This window comes from Balaenoptera physalus (genome assembly GCF_965194825.1).
Source record: "Balaenoptera physalus genome assembly, chromosome: 8".
In the NCBI taxonomy this organism is placed as follows: Eukaryota; Metazoa; Chordata; class Mammalia; order Artiodactyla; family Balaenopteridae; genus Balaenoptera; species Balaenoptera physalus.
In genome coordinates, this window is record NC_138887.1 from 47,870,216 (window position 1) to 47,888,916 (window position 18,701).

The 18,701-nt window shown below is 41.4% G+C and overlaps 2 protein-coding genes and 1 long non-coding RNA gene across 5 annotated transcripts in view; 2 read left to right on the forward strand and 1 right to left on the reverse strand.

The window, feature by feature from the left end:
• The window catches only part of IGF2BP3 (insulin like growth factor 2 mRNA binding protein 3), a 146,477-nt gene that overhangs the window by 30,809 nt on the left and 96,967 nt on the right, over window positions 1-18,701 (forward strand). For 2 of the 3 annotated variants that reach the window (XM_082472721.1, XM_082472723.1), the window contains exon 3: window positions 4,132-4,180. In XM_082472721.1, coding sequence (XP_082328847.1) covers window positions 4,132-4,180 — 49 coding nt within the window. Of the gene's footprint in view, window positions 1-675; window positions 4,181-18,701 lie in introns of those variants that run through there. The other variant, XM_082472722.1, reaches the window with a different exon arrangement.
• Window positions 9,681-18,701, reverse strand: part of MALSU1 (mitochondrial assembly of ribosomal large subunit 1) — a 124,347-nt gene continuing 115,326 nt past the window's right edge. Inside the window, exon 5 of the mRNA XM_082472775.1 lies at window positions 9,681-10,123. The gene's annotated coding sequence lies outside the window, so the exon portion shown is untranslated. The remainder of the gene's footprint in view (window positions 10,124-18,701) is intronic.
• LOC309665943 lies at window positions 13,776-17,526 on the forward strand. Its single transcript, XR_014266797.1, has 2 exons — window positions 13,776-14,259; window positions 14,577-17,526. It is a non-coding gene; the product is annotated as an uncharacterized lncRNA (long non-coding RNA).

Here is an 18,701-nt window from a genome sequence, read left to right on the forward strand (position 1 = left end):
ATAAATAATGAGGGATTTCCCTGATGGCACAGTGGTTAAGAATCCGCCTGCCAGTGCTGGGGACACGGGTTCAATCCCTGGTTTGGGAGGATCCTACATGCCTCGGAGCAACTAAGCCGGTGTGCCATGACTACTGAGCCTGTTCTCTAAAGCCCACGAGCCACAACTACTGAGCCCGCAAGCCACAATTACTGAGCCCGAGTGCTGCTTCTACTGAAGCCCATGCGCCTAGAGCCCGTGCTCTGTAACAAGAGAAGCCACTGCAATGAGAAGCCCACGCACCGCAAGGAAGAGTAACCCCCTCTCGCCGCACCTAGAGAAAGCCTGTGCACAGCAACGAAGACCCAGTGCAGCAGCCCCCCCCCCCCCCAAAAAAAAAGGGCTTCCCTGGTGGCGCAGTGGTTGAGAATCTGCCTGCCAATGCAGGGGACACGGGTTTGAGCCCTGGTCTGGGAAGATCCCACATGCCGCGGAGCGACTAGGCCCGTGAGCCACAATTGCTGAGCCTGCACGTCTGGAGCCTGTGCTCCGCAACAAGAGAGACCGCGATAGTGAGAGGCCCGCGCACCGCGATGAAGAGTGGCCCCCACTTGCCACAACTAGAGGAAGCCCTTGCACAGAAACGAAGGCCCAACACAGCCATAAATAAATAAATAAATAAATTAAAAAAAAAAAAGTACTGAATTTTATTGCAACTATTTCAAGCACAGTAAGCATTTTTTAAAGGTTAAATGAGAGCTTAAACTTTACCTCATTTTTCCCTGTTGCGGGAAAACCCTTAAATTCTATATGATTAACTTATAAGTAGATTGTGTGGAAGTTTTAAAATAGCACAAGAGATTAAATCGGTATTTTCCTGTTTTTGTTCTCAAACTTCAGTGTGGCTATTGTTCTTCTCACTCGCCCATGAGCTGTAATAAAATCATGTTAGTTTCTGGATGATGGATCCATGAGTCTTGTGTTTTTTTTCCCCCCTCTATGTTATAACAAATGTTAATTTAACTATCAATTGAGTGCTTCTCAGGTGCCAAACACTGTTCCAGACTCTGAATGCAACAGTGAACAAGACAGCCTAATGAGTCCCTGCTGTTACAGGGTGTGATCCTTGTTACTTTGTTACTACGTAACAAATCCTTGTTACTACCTAAGTGTGTTTTAGGAGGAGGTGAAACACAACTTACTTTGCTGATAATTAAATTGAACTCTAATGAGTGGGTAATCACACTGGAAAACAGTATCCGTTTTCTTGACTCCTAAGTATTTAGCATCAAACCCAAATATAACCTATTTCTAAAAGCTCAGATGGGAGATGGGCGCTAAGAAAACAGGTGATAGTGTTTTTTTTAAATTAATTTATTTTTGGCTGTGTTGGGTCTTCGTTGCTGCATGCGGGCTTTCTCTAGTTATGGCGAGCAGGGGCTACTCTTCATTGCAGTGCGCGGGCTTCTCATTGCGGTGGCTTCTCTTGTTGCGGAAGAAGGGCTCTAGGGGCTCGGGCTTCAGAGTTGTGGTGCGTGGGCTTAGTTGCTCCGAGGCATGTGAGATCTTCCTGGACCAAGGATCAAACCCGTGTCCCCTGCATTGGCAGGCGGATTCTTAACTGCTGCGCCATCAGGGAAGTCCAGGTGTTAGAGTTTTAACTGCGTATAGCCAACTTGATTAGTACAGCTGAGTGGGGTCGTTTTTCTCAAGTACCTTCCGGGCCAGAGGTTTGTGTTTATGTACTAGATGAGAATTCATGCCTTTGCTTGGACTTTTTTAATGCTGGGCCTTTTGGCTCTTGTAGTGATGAGTGGACCATGGGGTGAGGAGCTAGAGGTGAAACTGCAGAGTTTAAGATTAGTTACTGGGTAAGTGGGGAAGAACACTGCTAGATGTCAAAACACTAACTGTATGAAAATAATCCTGCTATTTGTCTAAAATGAAACACGAGAGAATCAGATAATGGAAAAGGGACAGCCATTTAAGGGAAATAATTATTCTGGAGTAACTTCTAATAAGTAAATGGGTATCGGATGTACATTTTGAAGAATGTGTGGGGAAAACATGGCTAATGGATTACTTCTAATGTGCAAAAAATAGTATCCTATTTAAAGAAGTTCTTGGGAACCCTGTGAAGTAGGTATTTGTTGTTTTAATAATGAATAATTACCTGCTAGGTGACCATAACTCTTTATGTACACTTCTGTGTGTGCTTTTGGGAAAATTTTTTGGTAATATATATACCCAGAAAAATGAGTCCAGTAGAGATGAATACTTAGTTTCTTAACATTGTGCTGTAATTTATTACTGTGTCAGATGCTTGATTAAGACAGATTAGTACTTGGAATGTATAGTAAATAATTCTTACTTCCTTGGTTACCCAGGGTAAGTATTTACACAGTGTGAGTAACTTTTCTGCTAGCTAAAGCAATACATGGCAGATTTGAAGTCTATGTTTTAGGAATGTTTTTATTAGGGTACATTTTTTAAGGCTTTTATAGAAAAATATAAAACTTACACAAAAGCAGAGATACAGTACACATCCTGCAGCTTTAACAATTATTAGCACATGAGTTTTTTTTTTTTAGCACATGAGTTATTTTTGAAACAAATCCCAGAATAACATGTGTAAATTCTAAGACTATGTGGTGTTTGAAAATTTTTTATTAAATTGGCATTCTGTCACTATCTCTTTGATATATTGCCCTTGGTGATTGTGCTTTGTTTCACTGTCTCATAAAAATAATGTAAAAATGATTTTTCCTTCATCGTCTATTTTATCATTACAGGATGTACCTGAGTTTCTTAATCTACATGTTCTTTAGAGTTCCATAAGGGATAGGCAGTGTCTGTGGCATTTATTTGTTCTTAAGCTTTGGGGTGAATGGGAGGAGACAAAGGAGTAGGCTGTGAATGTAGTCCCAGCTGGTGTTTTGCTGTGGTACTTAAAAGTGGATCGTTTGACCCAGAAAAGGAAATTAACTATAGATCTAGAAGTTAAAAAATTATTTCACTTGAGATGTCATGCCCAATTGCTGGTCTCTCTCTTTTTTTAAAATAGCTAGTTGACTGTAAATTCCTTTCCCTCTAAGAGTGTGACTGGTATGTGGTATCCCTAGTACAGTCTCACATAATTCATGTTCCTTCCTTCCTTCCTTCTACCCTCCCTCTCTTCTTCTGCTCTCTCCCTCTGATGGTATTGAGGAGGGGGTAGAAGAAGAGGGATGTATATTACAATAGATTTTATTATTATATAAAATACATATTGTGTTTTATATACATAGCATATGTATAGGTATATGTGTAGGCATTCGAACTAAGGTAGGGGATTTTTAATGTTTTTTGTGCCATGGACTCCTTTGGCAGCCTGAAAAGTATGGACCTCTTAAGGTATTTTTAAGTGCATAAAATAAAACACATGGGATTATAAAGGAAATTATTTTGAAATACAGTTGGAATAATGTTAAAGCTCGTAGTAGCATGTGTTTCTTAACATAATAAGGAAAAGTTCTAGCAACGCAGCTAGCTTTCACAGTAGTGATTATACATGATATTTAAAGATCTGCAACAACGTAAGTGATATGAAAATATCTGATTTATTTTAATGTCAAAAGTACAAGTCATATAATTCTACTGTTGTTTGATGCCAACATCCATAATTGAAGGTGGTGCTAAATTTCAGTTAGGGGATAGTGAAAATAAACATGTGATTTCCCCCATACCCCACCCCTCCTATCCAAGTTCCTTGAATTCTGTCCATGGACCCCTTGGCTGTGATCTCAGATTAAGAACATCTGGACTAAGGCTTTGTTTGTGTTCTGGGATGCTTACTTTGAGGCTAAAGGGTTTGAACTTAGAATATAGTCATCAGATGAAATGTTTTTCAAACAATGTATCTGCCAATTTTAGTGGCTTTTAGAATAAGCCATAACAATCCAATGATGCTAGATTTCCAAATGGTCTCAGTATGCATATTGTGATAACTTCTCTCTCCTTTTTCCTTCTTGGGCTGCCTTTTCTTATTATATATTAGTTTGTAATTAATATAAAGTATTTTAAGTAGTTTCTAAGCATCCATGTTGGCTATTAATATCTTCTGCTTTTACTTTTTTTTTTTTTCTTTTAAAAAACATTTTAATTCTTCTGCAGGATTCGGAAACTTCAGATACGAAATATCCCGCCTCATTTACAGTGGGAGGTAAGAATTTCTATATTTAAAACTAAGATTTTAGTATCTAAGCCTATTGGTAGTTTTTCCGAAGGTTTTTCTCCTTCCAACTCTTGGATGTGCTAGAACACACATGGTTCTTCTCTTTTATGGTCTGTGTCTTGCATTGGGCTTTTCTTTGTAAGAGTATACTATATCTTTGAAAACAATCTGCTCTTTGAGATACTTAAAGTTGAAATAAGTTCTGGGGTAACTGGGTAAACTTGCTCATTCAATCACATCCCACAGAATCTTGTTTGAGATCTTTCTGATGAGTTTTGCTAATTGTATTTAAATATGAAGTTCCCTCCTTGGCAGTTTTTTAGAGAGCAAATACTGCTATTTATGCTTTATTTTAAAATGTTACTATGCTTTCTTTTGCTCACATGGTGGCACTGTAGTAACTGTATTTAAACACAAACCTTTTAGCACAATTGAATAGCCTGTGTCAGCAATTTCCAAACCATGTTGATGATGTCATGGTGAGAATTTGAGACCCCAGTAGTTGAAAAGATAAAAGGAAATGTCTGTTGACTCTTCCAGATGATGGACCTGAAAATTCTTAAAAGCTAGTTTGGAGAAGGTGATGCAGGGAAAACTGCTCAGCTTTTATGTATTTTTAATATAAAAATCAAGAGTAACTAGCTTTGTGTGTTTCACATTAGTGTTCTGAAATGACATTTGAAGAGTCACTAAACCAGAACCTTCATCAAAATGCAAAGAAAGGTTAAAAGGTTTCTTTGGTGGTGAGTTTAGGAAAGCTGGCCTGAGGTCTGATTCTCCAAGGTCCCAGTTGGTAACAAATCACTTATGCTCAGAATATTTTACAGCACATTTATTTTCAGAACAATGTTATTGAATTTAATCTTTGCAGGACTTGGTTCTTTGGTCTATGTTGAATATTTTTCAAGTTATATAATGTATAAAAGGTATAGTTTTGTAGATAGAAACAGTGACATTAGATTAAACAATGCATTTTCTTGTTTTAGTTTTACATTTGTTTAGGAAATTCAGTATCTTGGAGGATGAGTCCCTGAATCAAGTGTCATGGTATCAAGATTACTGGTTTAATCCCCTTTTTTATTTATGTTTTTTTTTAAAATTGGAGTATAGTTGATTTACAATGTTGTGTTAGTTTCAGGTGTACAGCAAAGTGATTCAATTTTATATACATATATATACACATATATATTGGGTTGGCAAAAAAGTTCATTCTGGTTTTTCCATAACCTCTTAGGAGAAAACCTGAATGAATTTTTTGGCCAACCCAATAGATACATATATTCTTTTTCAGATTCTTTTCCATTATGGGTTATTACAAGATATTGAATATAATTCCTTGTGCTCTACAGTAGGTCCTTGTTATTTATTTATAGTAGCGTGTGCATGTTAATTAATCCCTTCATTTTAACATGGGCTATGTTAAATATGATTTTCTATTTGGGAACTTTATCTAGTGTAATGTAGCTTTCAATGAAAAAGTCAAATGGTGGCAGCCAATTTTAAGTAAGTGAATTATTAGTGTACTAGCATATCAGCTATAGGCAAGTGGTAGTTTCCTTATAATTCATTCATAGTATCTCTTCAAATTTAGATTGCAGTGGCTTCTTGAGCATTGTTGATTCTAGTTTTGGTGGCTTCTCAAGATTTTAGTTCATTGCATTCTTCCTTATTCTGGGTAAAATTTAATCTATGAGAATAAGTCTTTATTTGCCACATCTAACTTTTTTTAAAAAATTTCATTTTACCCTCCCCCATAGTCCTTTGAGGTAAGGTGAAGTTGGTGACATTATCTCCATTTTCAAATGGGCAAATACGGGCCCACAGGGTTCAAAGAATTAAGCAAGAACAGATACTGAATTTAAAGAAGCGTGGAACTAGACTTTGAAACTCTTGACCTTTGACCCCTTTACAATTTAAAGGATGGTTTGAAATACTGATTAACAAAAACTATTGAGGGCTTGTTAGGAGTAGGATGAACTATTTGGATATTTCCTTTCCTTGAAGACTTGAATGACCACCATCTGTTATTTCCTTTTTGAGGAGTCACTTTGTGTAACATTTTATTTGTGCACACTGAGCCTGCTGGTTGTCTTGTGCCAAAGCCTTACAGAAGGTGATAATTTTGCAATTATATGTCTGGACTCCCTTTATAATGGAAAAATTAGACTTTGAATCCACTAATTAATCTTAGAATCACTGAAAATGTAATGACCAGACATTACGTGCCTCCTGATTTGACGCAATAGGAAATACATAGCAACATAGATGAAATATTCTTGTCAAAAAAAATAGAGGTTTGACTGGATTCAATTTCAATCTGACTTTGAGTTTATAAGAAGTATAGAAGGTAGAGGCACAAATGAAATGATGCCATGAAGAAACACCTAGCCAATTCCAAAGTATGGGACATTCCACAGGACAAATGACATTGTTTAGTAAAGTGATGGCATATTAAAAGGGAAGGGGACTGTTACAGAATAAGACCTATGAGAATAACAAAAAAGCAAGCATACACCTGCACTAAGTTATTTGTGAGCTATGTAAACAGTCCTTAGGAGCAGCATGGAGTATCTAGAAAAGCCTTAGAGTTTTTTGCAGGAGGCTTTTGGTGTCAGACTTGGAATTACATCCCAGCTCCACTGCTTACTAGATATGTGATCTCTGAACCAGCTTTTAAAATTCTTGAAGCCTCATTTTCCTCCTTTCTAACATGGGGATGATAATAGCCACTTGCTTGGGTTGCTATGGGCTTTAGTAGGATTATGCATGCGCAAGCCCTTAAAAAATGCTTGGTACATATACGTGCACCCTACATTTTAGCTATGATATGAACAACAAATTCATTTCCTCCCAACTTAAAGTTCTTGTGCTTAACTCAGATGCAGCCTATAGCACACACAAAAAAACAGGTATTATACCAGGGGGAATTTAAATGTGGAGAACTACACAGGTGCTAGAGGGCTGAATCAGCAAAGACGGAATCCACAGATAGTGACTATAGCAGCTCCCACCCTGAGGCTGAGTGGGGAGGAAAGGGGTCAGTGGAACAGGGTGAGGTTATCAGATCCTAGAAGCTTGAAGGGAGGGCTCTGAGTAGCTGAGAGTGAGCAACGGATGCTTCCTGGCTGTGGGTGGTGCCTGGGATGGGGGAAGAAGGGAAGTGATGAAGCTGGTTCTGGGAATGCCCAGAGCAGCTAGAGTCCGAAACCCATGGCTGTTAGGATGACGCTGATAGGAACAGCTGATAAATGGGAAGGAACATGTGCCATCTCCGCTCCTGCTCTCCAGTCCCCCTCTTGTGCATTCTGTCAGCAGAAACCACCAGGGAACAGCTGGCAAAGGTGCGATAATAGGGCAGAGTCCCAGCCCCAGCATCACAGAGTTGGAAGGTGTATTTGGCACTGAGAGCTTAATTTCCAGTCGAAGTTCTATCCCGGAAGTGAAAATTCCTCCCCTGTTCTGCCAGCCCTCTTCTAAGCCATTTTCTGTGAGGTCATCAAAGAAATGACAGAATCTGGGACCATGGCAGAAACACCATGGGATAACAGTGCTATGAGGTGTTTTATAAGGTCTGTAACTGGATTGTTGATTATCTTTATACCACTTGTGATACTTTATTTTATGTTTCTATTTCTTATTTACATTACCTTTTTACCACTAGATCCTGCTGAATGACACACGGGGATTCCTCTCAAGTTCTTGGAATACCACATCATGCATGCTTTGTGTGTCATGTGGGGCTTAAATGATTTCTAGTCAATTAGTTTTGGTTGATGGTAAAGTGCACTCAAGTGTTCTGGACTGGCTAAATGTTTCACTGCTTAAGTGTTTTGGCAGATAAAGATATGGGGAAACTAACTTTTGGAAGGACCTGCTGCTGGAGAATTAGGTAGGTTTGTTTTTTCCCCCAAATAGGTGGAATGTAGAAGGGAAATAGAAGAAACTGTTTCTACTCCCCCTCCAATCCTCTTGCCTGAGGTACTTGAAGAATAGATCTGTGGTGTGACCAGAACTGGAAGGGCTCCTCTATAAATAGTCCTGATGTTGGACAGATCTGGATCCTCTGGATGCCCTAAGGGATGTAAACGTGTGTGATAAGGGTTTGAGGGAACATCCTGGGCAAACGACAAAGAGGTGAGGAAGGGATAGAGCCCCAGAACACTTGACTTTAAACACCTTTGAGAAGAATCCTTTTTCTTTTGCCTTACTCAGTGTCTTAAATTGGCCCCATTTTCTGAATTAAAAGGGTGTCTTTCTTCATTTAAAAAATAAATTGCCAAGGCCTTAGGAAAGGACTTCTCAAAGTGAGTTTTTCCTAATCTTATCATCTTAATACTGCTCTCCAATCAAAGTTATTAGCACTCATAGAATGTTAAAAGGGAATACCCTCCCGGAAGGGAAATGTAACACCCATTAATTATGTAAATGAAGGGTCTAGAGTAAAGGGCAAGTTAGGTTCTCATTTGGGGGTCAGGTATTGAAAGTAGAATGATGCTTCCACAGAGGTTAGTGTCTGGCAAAACAGACTGAGCTACTGAGTTAGTGGTTTGCATCATAAAGCCCTGACTGCCCATGCCTGGAGTGACTGTATTTTCTGAGGCAAAGTTTTGAATATATGATCTGACAAATACTTATGGGGAATGCATAATTTAAAATTACAACTTGCTGGAAAATGCAGAATGTATGTTGGCCTAGATATCAGATTTTTCCTGGACTTAATTGAGGTGAGAAGATGAATATCTTGGGAAGAAACTCTGAAGAGGTTTCCACACTGTTAAGATCCATTTTTCTGCCACATGTGTTGTCTGGTGTGATTGAGTAAAGGAAGTGGAAGCTGTCTCCTGGCCTAAACATAGGGGAGTAAAGGGGGGCTCTTCATAACTAAAGCATCCTCAAATTGCATCCAGGCTTCTGACATACGAGGGGGTTGGTCTCTGGTTCTTGACATGGAAAGCAAGTAACCAGTATGCTGAAAATGAAAGCCCAAAACTACAAGTTGAACATGGCAATGTAAAATATTCTTTGCTTTTTTTTCTCAGCAGAGTTATCTTAATGATTTCTCTTTCAAAGTTCTTTTTGGTTGTTCTGTGTAAGCTTGAGGCAATTTTTGGAAGTAAGTACATCTTGTAGGAAATCTTAAAGGGCTTTTTCTGGTGGGCCATAGGATTGCCCTAACAGAACACTTTCTTTATTGAAACACTTTGGCTTGTTAGTTTGAACCCACCCCCTAGAAACCAGTTTGGAGAAAGTTGACTTCTAGGGCATAAGGAATGTTAGAAAGCCTTGGCTTCTTTCTTGATGAAGTTTTTTCTCTGAAGTTTGGGGGTGGGGAGTGTGGCATGAGTGGTAAGATGTAGTGGGATGAGGCTGAACTTCCCTGTAAATTACACTCAAGCGAGTCACATCCACTCTCTGGCAGAAGGGCTAAAGCTTTAGAGAGATGCCTGTGTTTCAGACTGTAATGAAAAATACACCGTAATAGGACACCTTGTGAGATGAGGCTGGTACTTATTTTTTTTTAAATTTAACTTAATTTATTTATTTTTGGCTGCATTGGGTCTTCGCTGCTGAGTGTGGGCTTTCTCTAATTGTGGCGAGCAGGGGCTACTTTTCGTTGTGGTGCACGAGCTTCTCGTTTCGGTGGCTTCTCTTGTTGCAGAGCACGGGCTCTAGGCACGCGGGCTCAGTAGTTGTGGCACATGGGCTTAGTTGCTCCGCGGCGCATGGGATCTTCTCGGACCAGGGCTCGAACCCGTGTCCCCTGCATTGGCAGGCGGATTCTTAACCACTGCGTCACCAGGGAAGTCCCTTAAAGGTTGCCTTTTGCAGCAGACATTTTGGAGTTGTAATGTAGTAGCAGATAAACACTGTTCTGGGTTGGTGATTTTCAAAGTTCTCTCTTTTCTTCGGAGGAGATGGTATGGCAGAAACCTGGTATGTGAATATAGATAAAGTTAGAGTTATTCAAAGGTGGCACAGAACCTTGCCTGCTGGTTCCCTCTTTGGCCCCCGGGGAATCCCTTGGGTGCAGCTGTGATATTGTGGTTTATAATAAAAATATATATTTGCTCTTGGTCCGCTTCTGACCCAGAGCTCCTTAAAACCCTTGGAATTTCGTAAGTGGTGAGAGTGATGAAGATGTCTTTTGTTACGTTAATGATACGACTTTTGGAAACCACTTAAGGGTGAGAGCCACTGACCATGTGATTAGAGGGTTAGAACTCTGAGTCATAGTGTGCTGTCACCCACCTCCACCTCCGGGGAGGGGAGAGGGGGCTGGAGGTTGAATTAGTTGCCAATGCCAATGATTAATCGATCGTACCTATGTAATGAAGCCTCATAAAAACCCCAAAGGACTGGGTTCAGAGAGCTTCCTAGTTGGTGAACATGTGGGGAAAGTGGTGAAGTGTGGGGATTTGAATGGTGCGCTGGAGAGAGCATGGAAGCTGCACACCCTTCCCTCACACCTTGCCCTGGGCACCTCTTCCATCCGGCTGTTCCTAAACTATATCCTGGTGATCCAGTAAGTAAAATGTTTCTGTGAGCTCTTTGAGCTGCTCTAGGAAATTAATCAAACCCAAGGAGGGGTTGTTGGAACCTCCTGTCTATAGTTGTTTGGTCTGAAGTACAAGTGACAACCTGGGCTTGCAATTGGCTTCTGAAGGGTGGAGGGCAGTCTTACAGGACTGAACCCTTAACCTGTGGAATCAGATTCTATCTCCAGGTAGATAGTGTCAGAAATCAGTTGAATTGTAGGACGCGCATCTAGTATCTGAGAGTTGTTTATTGGTGGTGTGGGAACTGCCCCCCTCCACACTTTGGAATTGGGTCCAGGAATCCGAAAGAAGAGGTTTTGTTGGACTGGTTTGAAAATCACCATGGCTTCAGTGAATTTGAGTATGAACAGTTGTTAGAAGTAGTTGATCTCGATCAAGTAATTTTTTTTTTTTTAATAAATTTATTTATTTATTTATTTATTTTTGGCTGTGTTGGGTCTTCGTTTCTGTGCGAGGGCTTTCCCTAGTTGTGGCGAGCGGGGGCCACTCTTCATCGCGGTGCGCGGGCCTTTCCCTGTCGCGGCCTCTCTTGTTGCGGAGCACAGGCTCCAGATGCGCAGGCTCAGTAGTTGTGGCTCACGGGCCTAGTTGCTCCGCGGCATGTGGGATCTTCCCATACCAGGGCTCGAACCTGTGTCCCCTGCATTGGCAGGCAGATTCTCAACCACTGCGCCACCAGGGAAGCCCTATCAAGTAATTTTGAAGGAACTTATACAACAAGTGTGAGACCGTTGACGCTGATAGGTGATCTTTCTTCTCCATGGCCTGACTCTGAGCACTGGCCAATAAATAGCTGACTCTTACTGAGCACTAATGTGCCGGGTGCTGAATTAACTTGTTTTAATCTTCACCACAGTCCCATGTCCCCATTTTACAGATGAGGCAGCTGAGGTCAGAGAGGTGAGGTAACTTGCCCAGGGTCATGCAGCTGGAAAGTGGTAGAGTTTCTGCTCTTAATCAGGTTACTCAAACAGAACACTTCCCCAGAAAGGTAAGTTTCTATTTCTTAAAATTATCATCATTTATTTGCTTTCACCACGCCCCTGAAGGCTGGACAGTGAACCCAGTAGAAACTGGATCCTCCCTAGGTCTGGAGGAAATATGTGGTTATGAGTGATGAATGGGATTGGACAGATTATTTGGGGAAGTTATTGGTTAACTGTTCCATTTAGAGAACCGAGGACGGTAGAGTTCTTCATGCATCGTCGCTCTGGGATGGGCCAGGCTTTGCCTCGTGAGAGATGAGCTGGTGTAAGGTGTTTGGGGAATACCAGTGTTTCCCTGTGACCCCTAGATGAGTGGTTGTACGAGGCACGCATTTCTGGTCCTAATCTGCTCTCTCCCCGTGTTTACCACGCCCTTGCACTCAATGCCTGGACTTGTGTCCTGTGCTTCATAGTTCTTCTGGGATGGTCACCTCAAAGATCTCCATGCCCTTTATTTAAGCTTTTTATTATGAAAAATATCAAACATAAACAAAAAGAAAGGCTAATATAACGACACTCAGTTTCAGCCATTATCAATATATAGCCAGTCTCTTTTTTTTTTTAATAACTCTAACCTCTTCATCCTTTCCCAGACTGTTGTACATAAAGTACATCCTAGACATCATGTCACTTAATTCAGTAAATACTGAATGCATCTCTAAAAGTTAAATGTCTCCAAATTAGTTTGCTAGGGCTGCTGAACAAAACACCACAAACTGGGTGGCTTAAGCAACAAACTTTATCTCACAGTTCTGGAGGCTAGAAGTCTGATATCAAGATGTCAGCACATTTGGTTCCTGCTGAGGGCTGTGAGAGAAGGATTTGTTTGAGGCCTCTCTCTCTTCGGGTAGTTCCTTGGTTTGCGACAGTGTAAATCCACCCTTCACGTGGTGTTGTTGCTGTGTGTGTCTGTGTCCAAATTTCTCTTTTTTATAAGGACACCGGCTCTACTGGATTAGGGACCACCCTAATGACCTTGACTACCTCTGTAAAGACCCTGTCTCCAAATACAGTCGAGCTGTGGTACTAGGAATTAAGACTCCGTCCTATGAATTTTGGGGAAGACACAGTTCAACCCATAACAGTCTCTTTAAAAAATTCATGTATTAAATGAATAGTAACTCTCACATATCAAATCTAATCATTCATATTTCCTTGATTATCTTTTTAAAAAAAATTATTTGAGTCAGGATCCAAATAAGATCTTTTTCAAGACATTTAATCAATAGGTACGTCTTTTTTTTTTTTTTTTTTTTTTTGTGAGGGGTGTGTGTAATGTATTTGTTGAAGTTGGTTTATTCTGCAGAATGTTCCACATTCTTACTTTGCTGAACTACATCCATGTGTGGTGACTTACCATGTTCCTCTGACCCTTGTGGGACTTGGATTAGACTCAAGTTCACTTTTGGTTTGTTTGCACAAGACAAAGTAATAGGTGGTGATGTATTCTTACATCAGGAGGTACATAATGTCTGTCTTTGGGTTATGAAATGCCATTGATCATTGCTTAGATTCATCATCGTGTGGCTGCAGGATGGTCATACTCTAATTCTACAATTTCTTCATGTATTAGTTGGAATGCGTTTGTAAAGAGGAACTTGTCCTTGCTAGCTATTGAAGTTCTCTACTGAAGTACAGTTTGTGTAGGAGAGATAGGAAAAATACTTGATTCTTTCCACTTATTTACTACCTTATAAATATTGGGTGCCTTGGCATCCTACAAGGGTTACCAATGAGTTGTTTTTGTTTTTATTTATTTATTTATTATTTTTGGCTGTGTTGGGTCTTCGTTTCTGTGCGAGGGCTTTCTCTAGTTGCGGCAAGCGAGGGCCACTCTTCATCGCGGTGCGCGGGCCTCTCATTATCGCGGCCTCTCTTGTTGCGGAGCACAGGCTCCAGACACGCAGGCTCAGTAGTTGTGGCTCAGGGGCCTAGCCGCTGCGCGGCATGTGGGATCTTCCCGGACCGGGGCACGAACCCGTGTCTCCTGCATTGGCAGGCGGATTCTCAACCACTGCGCCACCAGGGAAGCCCTGTTTTTGTTTTTAAATCAGTGAGTTTTTGTGTAACTATGAGCTCATGAGTTTAAACATACTTGGGTTTCAGAATTACTGGAATCATTCTTTTTTAAATTAACTAATTATTTATTCATTTATTTTTGGCCACGTTGGGTCTTCGTTGCTGCACACGGGCTTTCTGTAGTTGCAGCAAGTGGGGCTACTCTTCGTTGCAGTGCACGGGCTTCTCATTGCGGTGGCTTCTCTTGTTGTGGAGCACGGGCTCTAGGCTCGCGGGCTTCAGTAGTTGTGGCACATGGGCTCAGTAGTTGTGGTGCGCAGGCTTTAGAGCACAGGCTCAGTAGTTGTGGTGCATGGGCTTAGTTGCTCCGTGGCACGTGGGATCTTCCCAGACCAGGGCTCGAACCCATGTCCCCTGCATTGGCAGGCGGATTCTTAACCACGGCGCCACCAGTGAAGTCCCTGGAATCATTCTTATTGATACTGAAATTATCCTATCCTGAGAGGCCTGTCCTTTTTTTTTTTTTTTTTTTTAATTAATTAATTTATTTATTTATGGCTGTGTCGGGTCTTCGTTTCTGTACGAGGGCTTTCTCTAGTTGCGGCAAGCGGGGGCCACTCTTCATCGCAGTCCACGGGCCTCTCACTGTCGTGGCCTCTCTTGTTGCGGAGCACAGGCTCCAGATGCGCAGGCTCAGTAGTTGTGGCTCACGGGCCCAGTTGCTCTGCGGCATGTGGGATCTTCCCAGACCAGGGCTTGAACCCGTGTCCCCTTCATTGGCAGGCGGATTCTCAACCACTGCGCCACCAGGGAAGCCCCGAGGCCTGTCCTTTTGATGCTTCCTCAGTAGTTGATAGCTTCCTTGATTGTTGGTTTAAGAAATTCCAGGTTTGTCATGTACATTTCCTGTTTCAAGGAGTGGAATCGGCCCTTTCTTCAAAAGGCCTGCTTTCTTGGGAAATGGTATTTAGAGATCACAGTGTGATCATGCTCCTCTTGGGACCACATGTGTTGGCATTTCCTTGGTTGTTCATTTTCTTTCTTTTTTAAAAAGATTAATTAATCAATTAATTAATTGGCTGCGCCACGTCTTAGTTGTGGCAGGCGGGATCTTTTAGTTGCGGCATGCAGGTTCTAGTTCCCTGACCAGGGATTGAACCTGGGCCCCCTGCACTGGGAGCGCAGAGCCTGGACCACCAGGGAAGTCCCGGTTGTTCATTTTCTTGGCAGCATTTATGCCCTCAGTTCCTTTCCCTGCAGGTTTTAGTCATGGTTACTCTTGTGTATTATTCCCCAACATGTGCTTCTCCATTCTTAAATGTGAACATTTCTGTGCATTCTTTGTTTTTCCTCTCTTAGAAGTTCCATTTGTTCCTACTGTTTTTGTTTTTGCTTTCTACTTGGAAGCAAACATTCACTTGAATACCCATTGAATTTAAGCTGTCTAAAACCGATTTTTTTTTTCCCTCTTGAATCATCGCTTTGCTTTCTCTGTGAAATTTAATATGACTTAGGTCATGTGGGTTTAGCCTTGAGGTTATCCTTCATTCTCCTCCCTTCATTCATTTGCTCTCTGGCCACAGGACACCCGGTGTCCTTAAGGTCCCCCCACCCCCACCCCATGCTGCCTTTGGTGCGCCTTCCTGTACCCATGGCCACCACCCTGTAGAGGAGTCAGTCGTACGTCAATCATTTAAAGCATCTCACCAGTGGTAAATGGGAAAAACAGCCTGTAGGCGCAAGCAGCCTATGGAGGGGTGGCTATGGAGGGCTCCTGTTGTGTGTTCTCAAGCTTTAAAATCATCTTTAGAGGTGCCTGAGCACTAATTTTAAGATTCTGTGTTAGTGCCAAGTTGTGAAATTGCTCTTCCCATTTCATAATCTGCAAATGAGTCCTGTAACTCTTCAAATGAAAACAATTGGTCCTTTCTGTCTGAATTACATTAAACTATCCACAACCACAAACAGATTACTTATGGTTGTAAATAGGAAAGGTCATAAAAAAAGAGGTTTCTGGTTTCAGCAGTATTCACTTGAAGTCATGGGAGATTAAAGAAGAAATAATTGGTAAATCTCTGTTTCTGGCTTTTTTTTTTTTGACTTAAACAAGAGAAGCTTATTCTCTCACAGTTCTGGAGTCTGGAAGTCCAAGATCAAGGTGTCAACAGGATTGGTTTCTTGCCTTTCTCTTTGGCTTTCAGGTGACTGCCTTGTCACTGTGTCCTCACATGGCCTGTCCTCTGTGTGCACACATCCCTGTGTCTCTTCCTCTTTTTTTTTTTTTTTTTTTAATTGGAGTAAAATTGTTTTACAATGTTGTGTTAGTTTCTGCTGTACAATGAAGTGAATCAGCTGTATGTATACCTATATCCCCTCCCTCCCACCCCATGCCACCCATCTAGATAGTCACAAAGCACCAATCTGTTTCTGTTTAGATTGGCGATTAGGAATAAGTGCGATCCCATGAATAAAGACTGAGAGGAAAAGAAGTTAACTGCTAGGGGGTGGGAGATAATGTAATAGTTATCCAAACTTCAATGCTCCATGGCCAAACAGGCAAACAAAGTGACTTTTAAAAAACTTAGAACATTTTTAAACTTTAAATCTTTTTTCTGCACAGGATCCAATAGATCTGTGTTTTGAACTCTCAAGAGCCTTAAAAATACTTACCCTTGTTCTTTTCTGTGCAAAATGGTAACCTAAGTGTGAAGTAAGAGCCTTGTTGGCTTGATTGAGAACATCGAGAGAGAGGACCTTTGTCATTTTCATTGACAGCGTTTCTGATATCAGATACATGGTGTCTTCTCCAATACCACTTCTCTGACCCTCCAACAACAACTAGGTGTCCTACAATTCAATTCAGTTCTGATGCTAACTATGGGATTTAGTGTCAGACGCCACAGGTTAAGGGTTCCGTCTCGCAGGACTGCCCTCATTTCAGGTGCCAGGTGCAGTGGGATGCCAAGGCTCCTCACACTTGTGCCTGGCTGACTATAAATGTGGATGGAGGGTCCCACAATGCCCCCACTCCCCTCTGATAATTCACTAGAATGGCTCACAGAACTCAGGAGAAGTGCGTTACTTACTACTACTATAATTTACTATAAAGGGTACAACTCAGGAACAGCCAAGTGGAAGAGATGCATAGGGTAAGGTACGGGAAAGGGGCGTGGAGCTTCCGTGCTCTCTCCACGTTTCCCGTTCTCCCCACATTGCCACATATTCACCAGCCCAGAAGCTCTCCGAACCCAGTCTTTTTAGGTTTCTGTGGAGACTTCCGTACATATGTGTGATTGTTTAAATCACTGGCCATTAGTGATTAACTCAGTCTCCAGCCCCTCTCTTCTTCCCAGAAGTGGAGAAGTGAGGATGTAAGTTCCAAACCTCCAATCATGCCTTAGTCTTTCTGACGACCAGACCTTCATCCTGAAGCTATCTAGGGGCCCACTGAGAGTTGCCTCGTCAGAATAAAAGACACTCCTGTCACTCCTATCATTCAGGAAACTCTATGGGATTTAGGAGCTCTGTGTCAGGAACCAGGGGCAAAGACCAAATATGTGTTTCTTATGCCACAGGAGACTTATCTTATCCTCAGTGCCTGGCATCACTTGGCATAAAACTTTTCGAAGAATGAGTGGTAGAATAACAAGTCGAATTGTAATCATACACTTTATTCTAGAAGGGCATTCAGGTAGTTTAGAAGAAGACATTTATAAACCAAGTAGACTACCAAGTAGCACAAGTTGATAAAGGAGGCCAAGAAAAAAAGAAACACCCCAAAACAAAGAACAAAAACTCTGGTGGGATCAAAGATGATTTAGGAATAAGGTTAAAAATCGCCCTTGTGTCCTACACAGTACTTTGGGCTCTCCCTCTCCTCTCTACCTCTGCTTCTTGCTTCTACCTCTTGCTACTGTTACCAGTTTATTATGAAGGATCCAAGTCAGGAATAGCCAAATGGAAGAGATGCGTAGGGCAAAGTGTGGGGGAAACGGCATGGTGCTTCTTGCCCTCCTATATGCTTCCCTTTCCTCTCCCCCTCAACTTTTTTTTCTTCCTGTTTTTGAAAGCACAGAAGTACATTTAAACAAAACAAAACTCCGAGTCCCACACTGAAGTTTTTACTTCTTGTGACGCCTATTAGACAGCAGTTGAACTGAATCAAATGTGAGTTTTATTCTATTAACACTGTGATGTGTACAATAGTGGATCAAACTCAGTGGATATCAAAATGAGGTGTGAGAGTTAACCTTTAATTTAATGGGACATTTGTGTCTCTCCGCCCCCCCCCCACCCCCGAGGGTGCCACAGTGAGGGTTTCTTCTTTAAACAATAGTGAAGGGAATTCCCTGGCGGTCCAGTGGTTAGCACTCGGCACTTTAACTGTGGTGGCCTGGGTTCAATCCCTGGTCAGGGAATTAAGATCCCACAAGCCGCACGGTGTGGCCAAAAAAATAAAGAAACAAAAAACAAACAAAAACAATAGTGAAAACTTCAGTCTAAGGAGAAAATGAGTCAACTATTTCAAAATACTGAAAAAATTAAGAATGTTTAATTTACTCATATAAACCGTTTAAGAACACACATAAAAGGACAAGCCCAGAAGGGCAAAAGTCAAAACACTAACAGTGGTGTGATAGGTTTGTAGGTAACTTTAATTTTTTTACCTTCTTCACAGGAGCTCTGTTTTCATCATTGAGACCCTTTTCCTTCTCTTTAAGGGGATTTAACTTAAATACTTTGATTGGAAACTAAGATTGAGTGTATTTTAGGGATGAATATAGGGCTCATTTGATAACCAAAATAGGGATAAGTTACTGAGTCCAAGAAGAAAATGGAGGGAAATAAGCCTGATTTTAAAGAAGAAGCTTTAAGATTGATGGTCAGGGACTTCCCTGGTGGTGCAGTGGTTAAGAATCCGCCTGCCAGTGCAGGGGACGCGGGTTC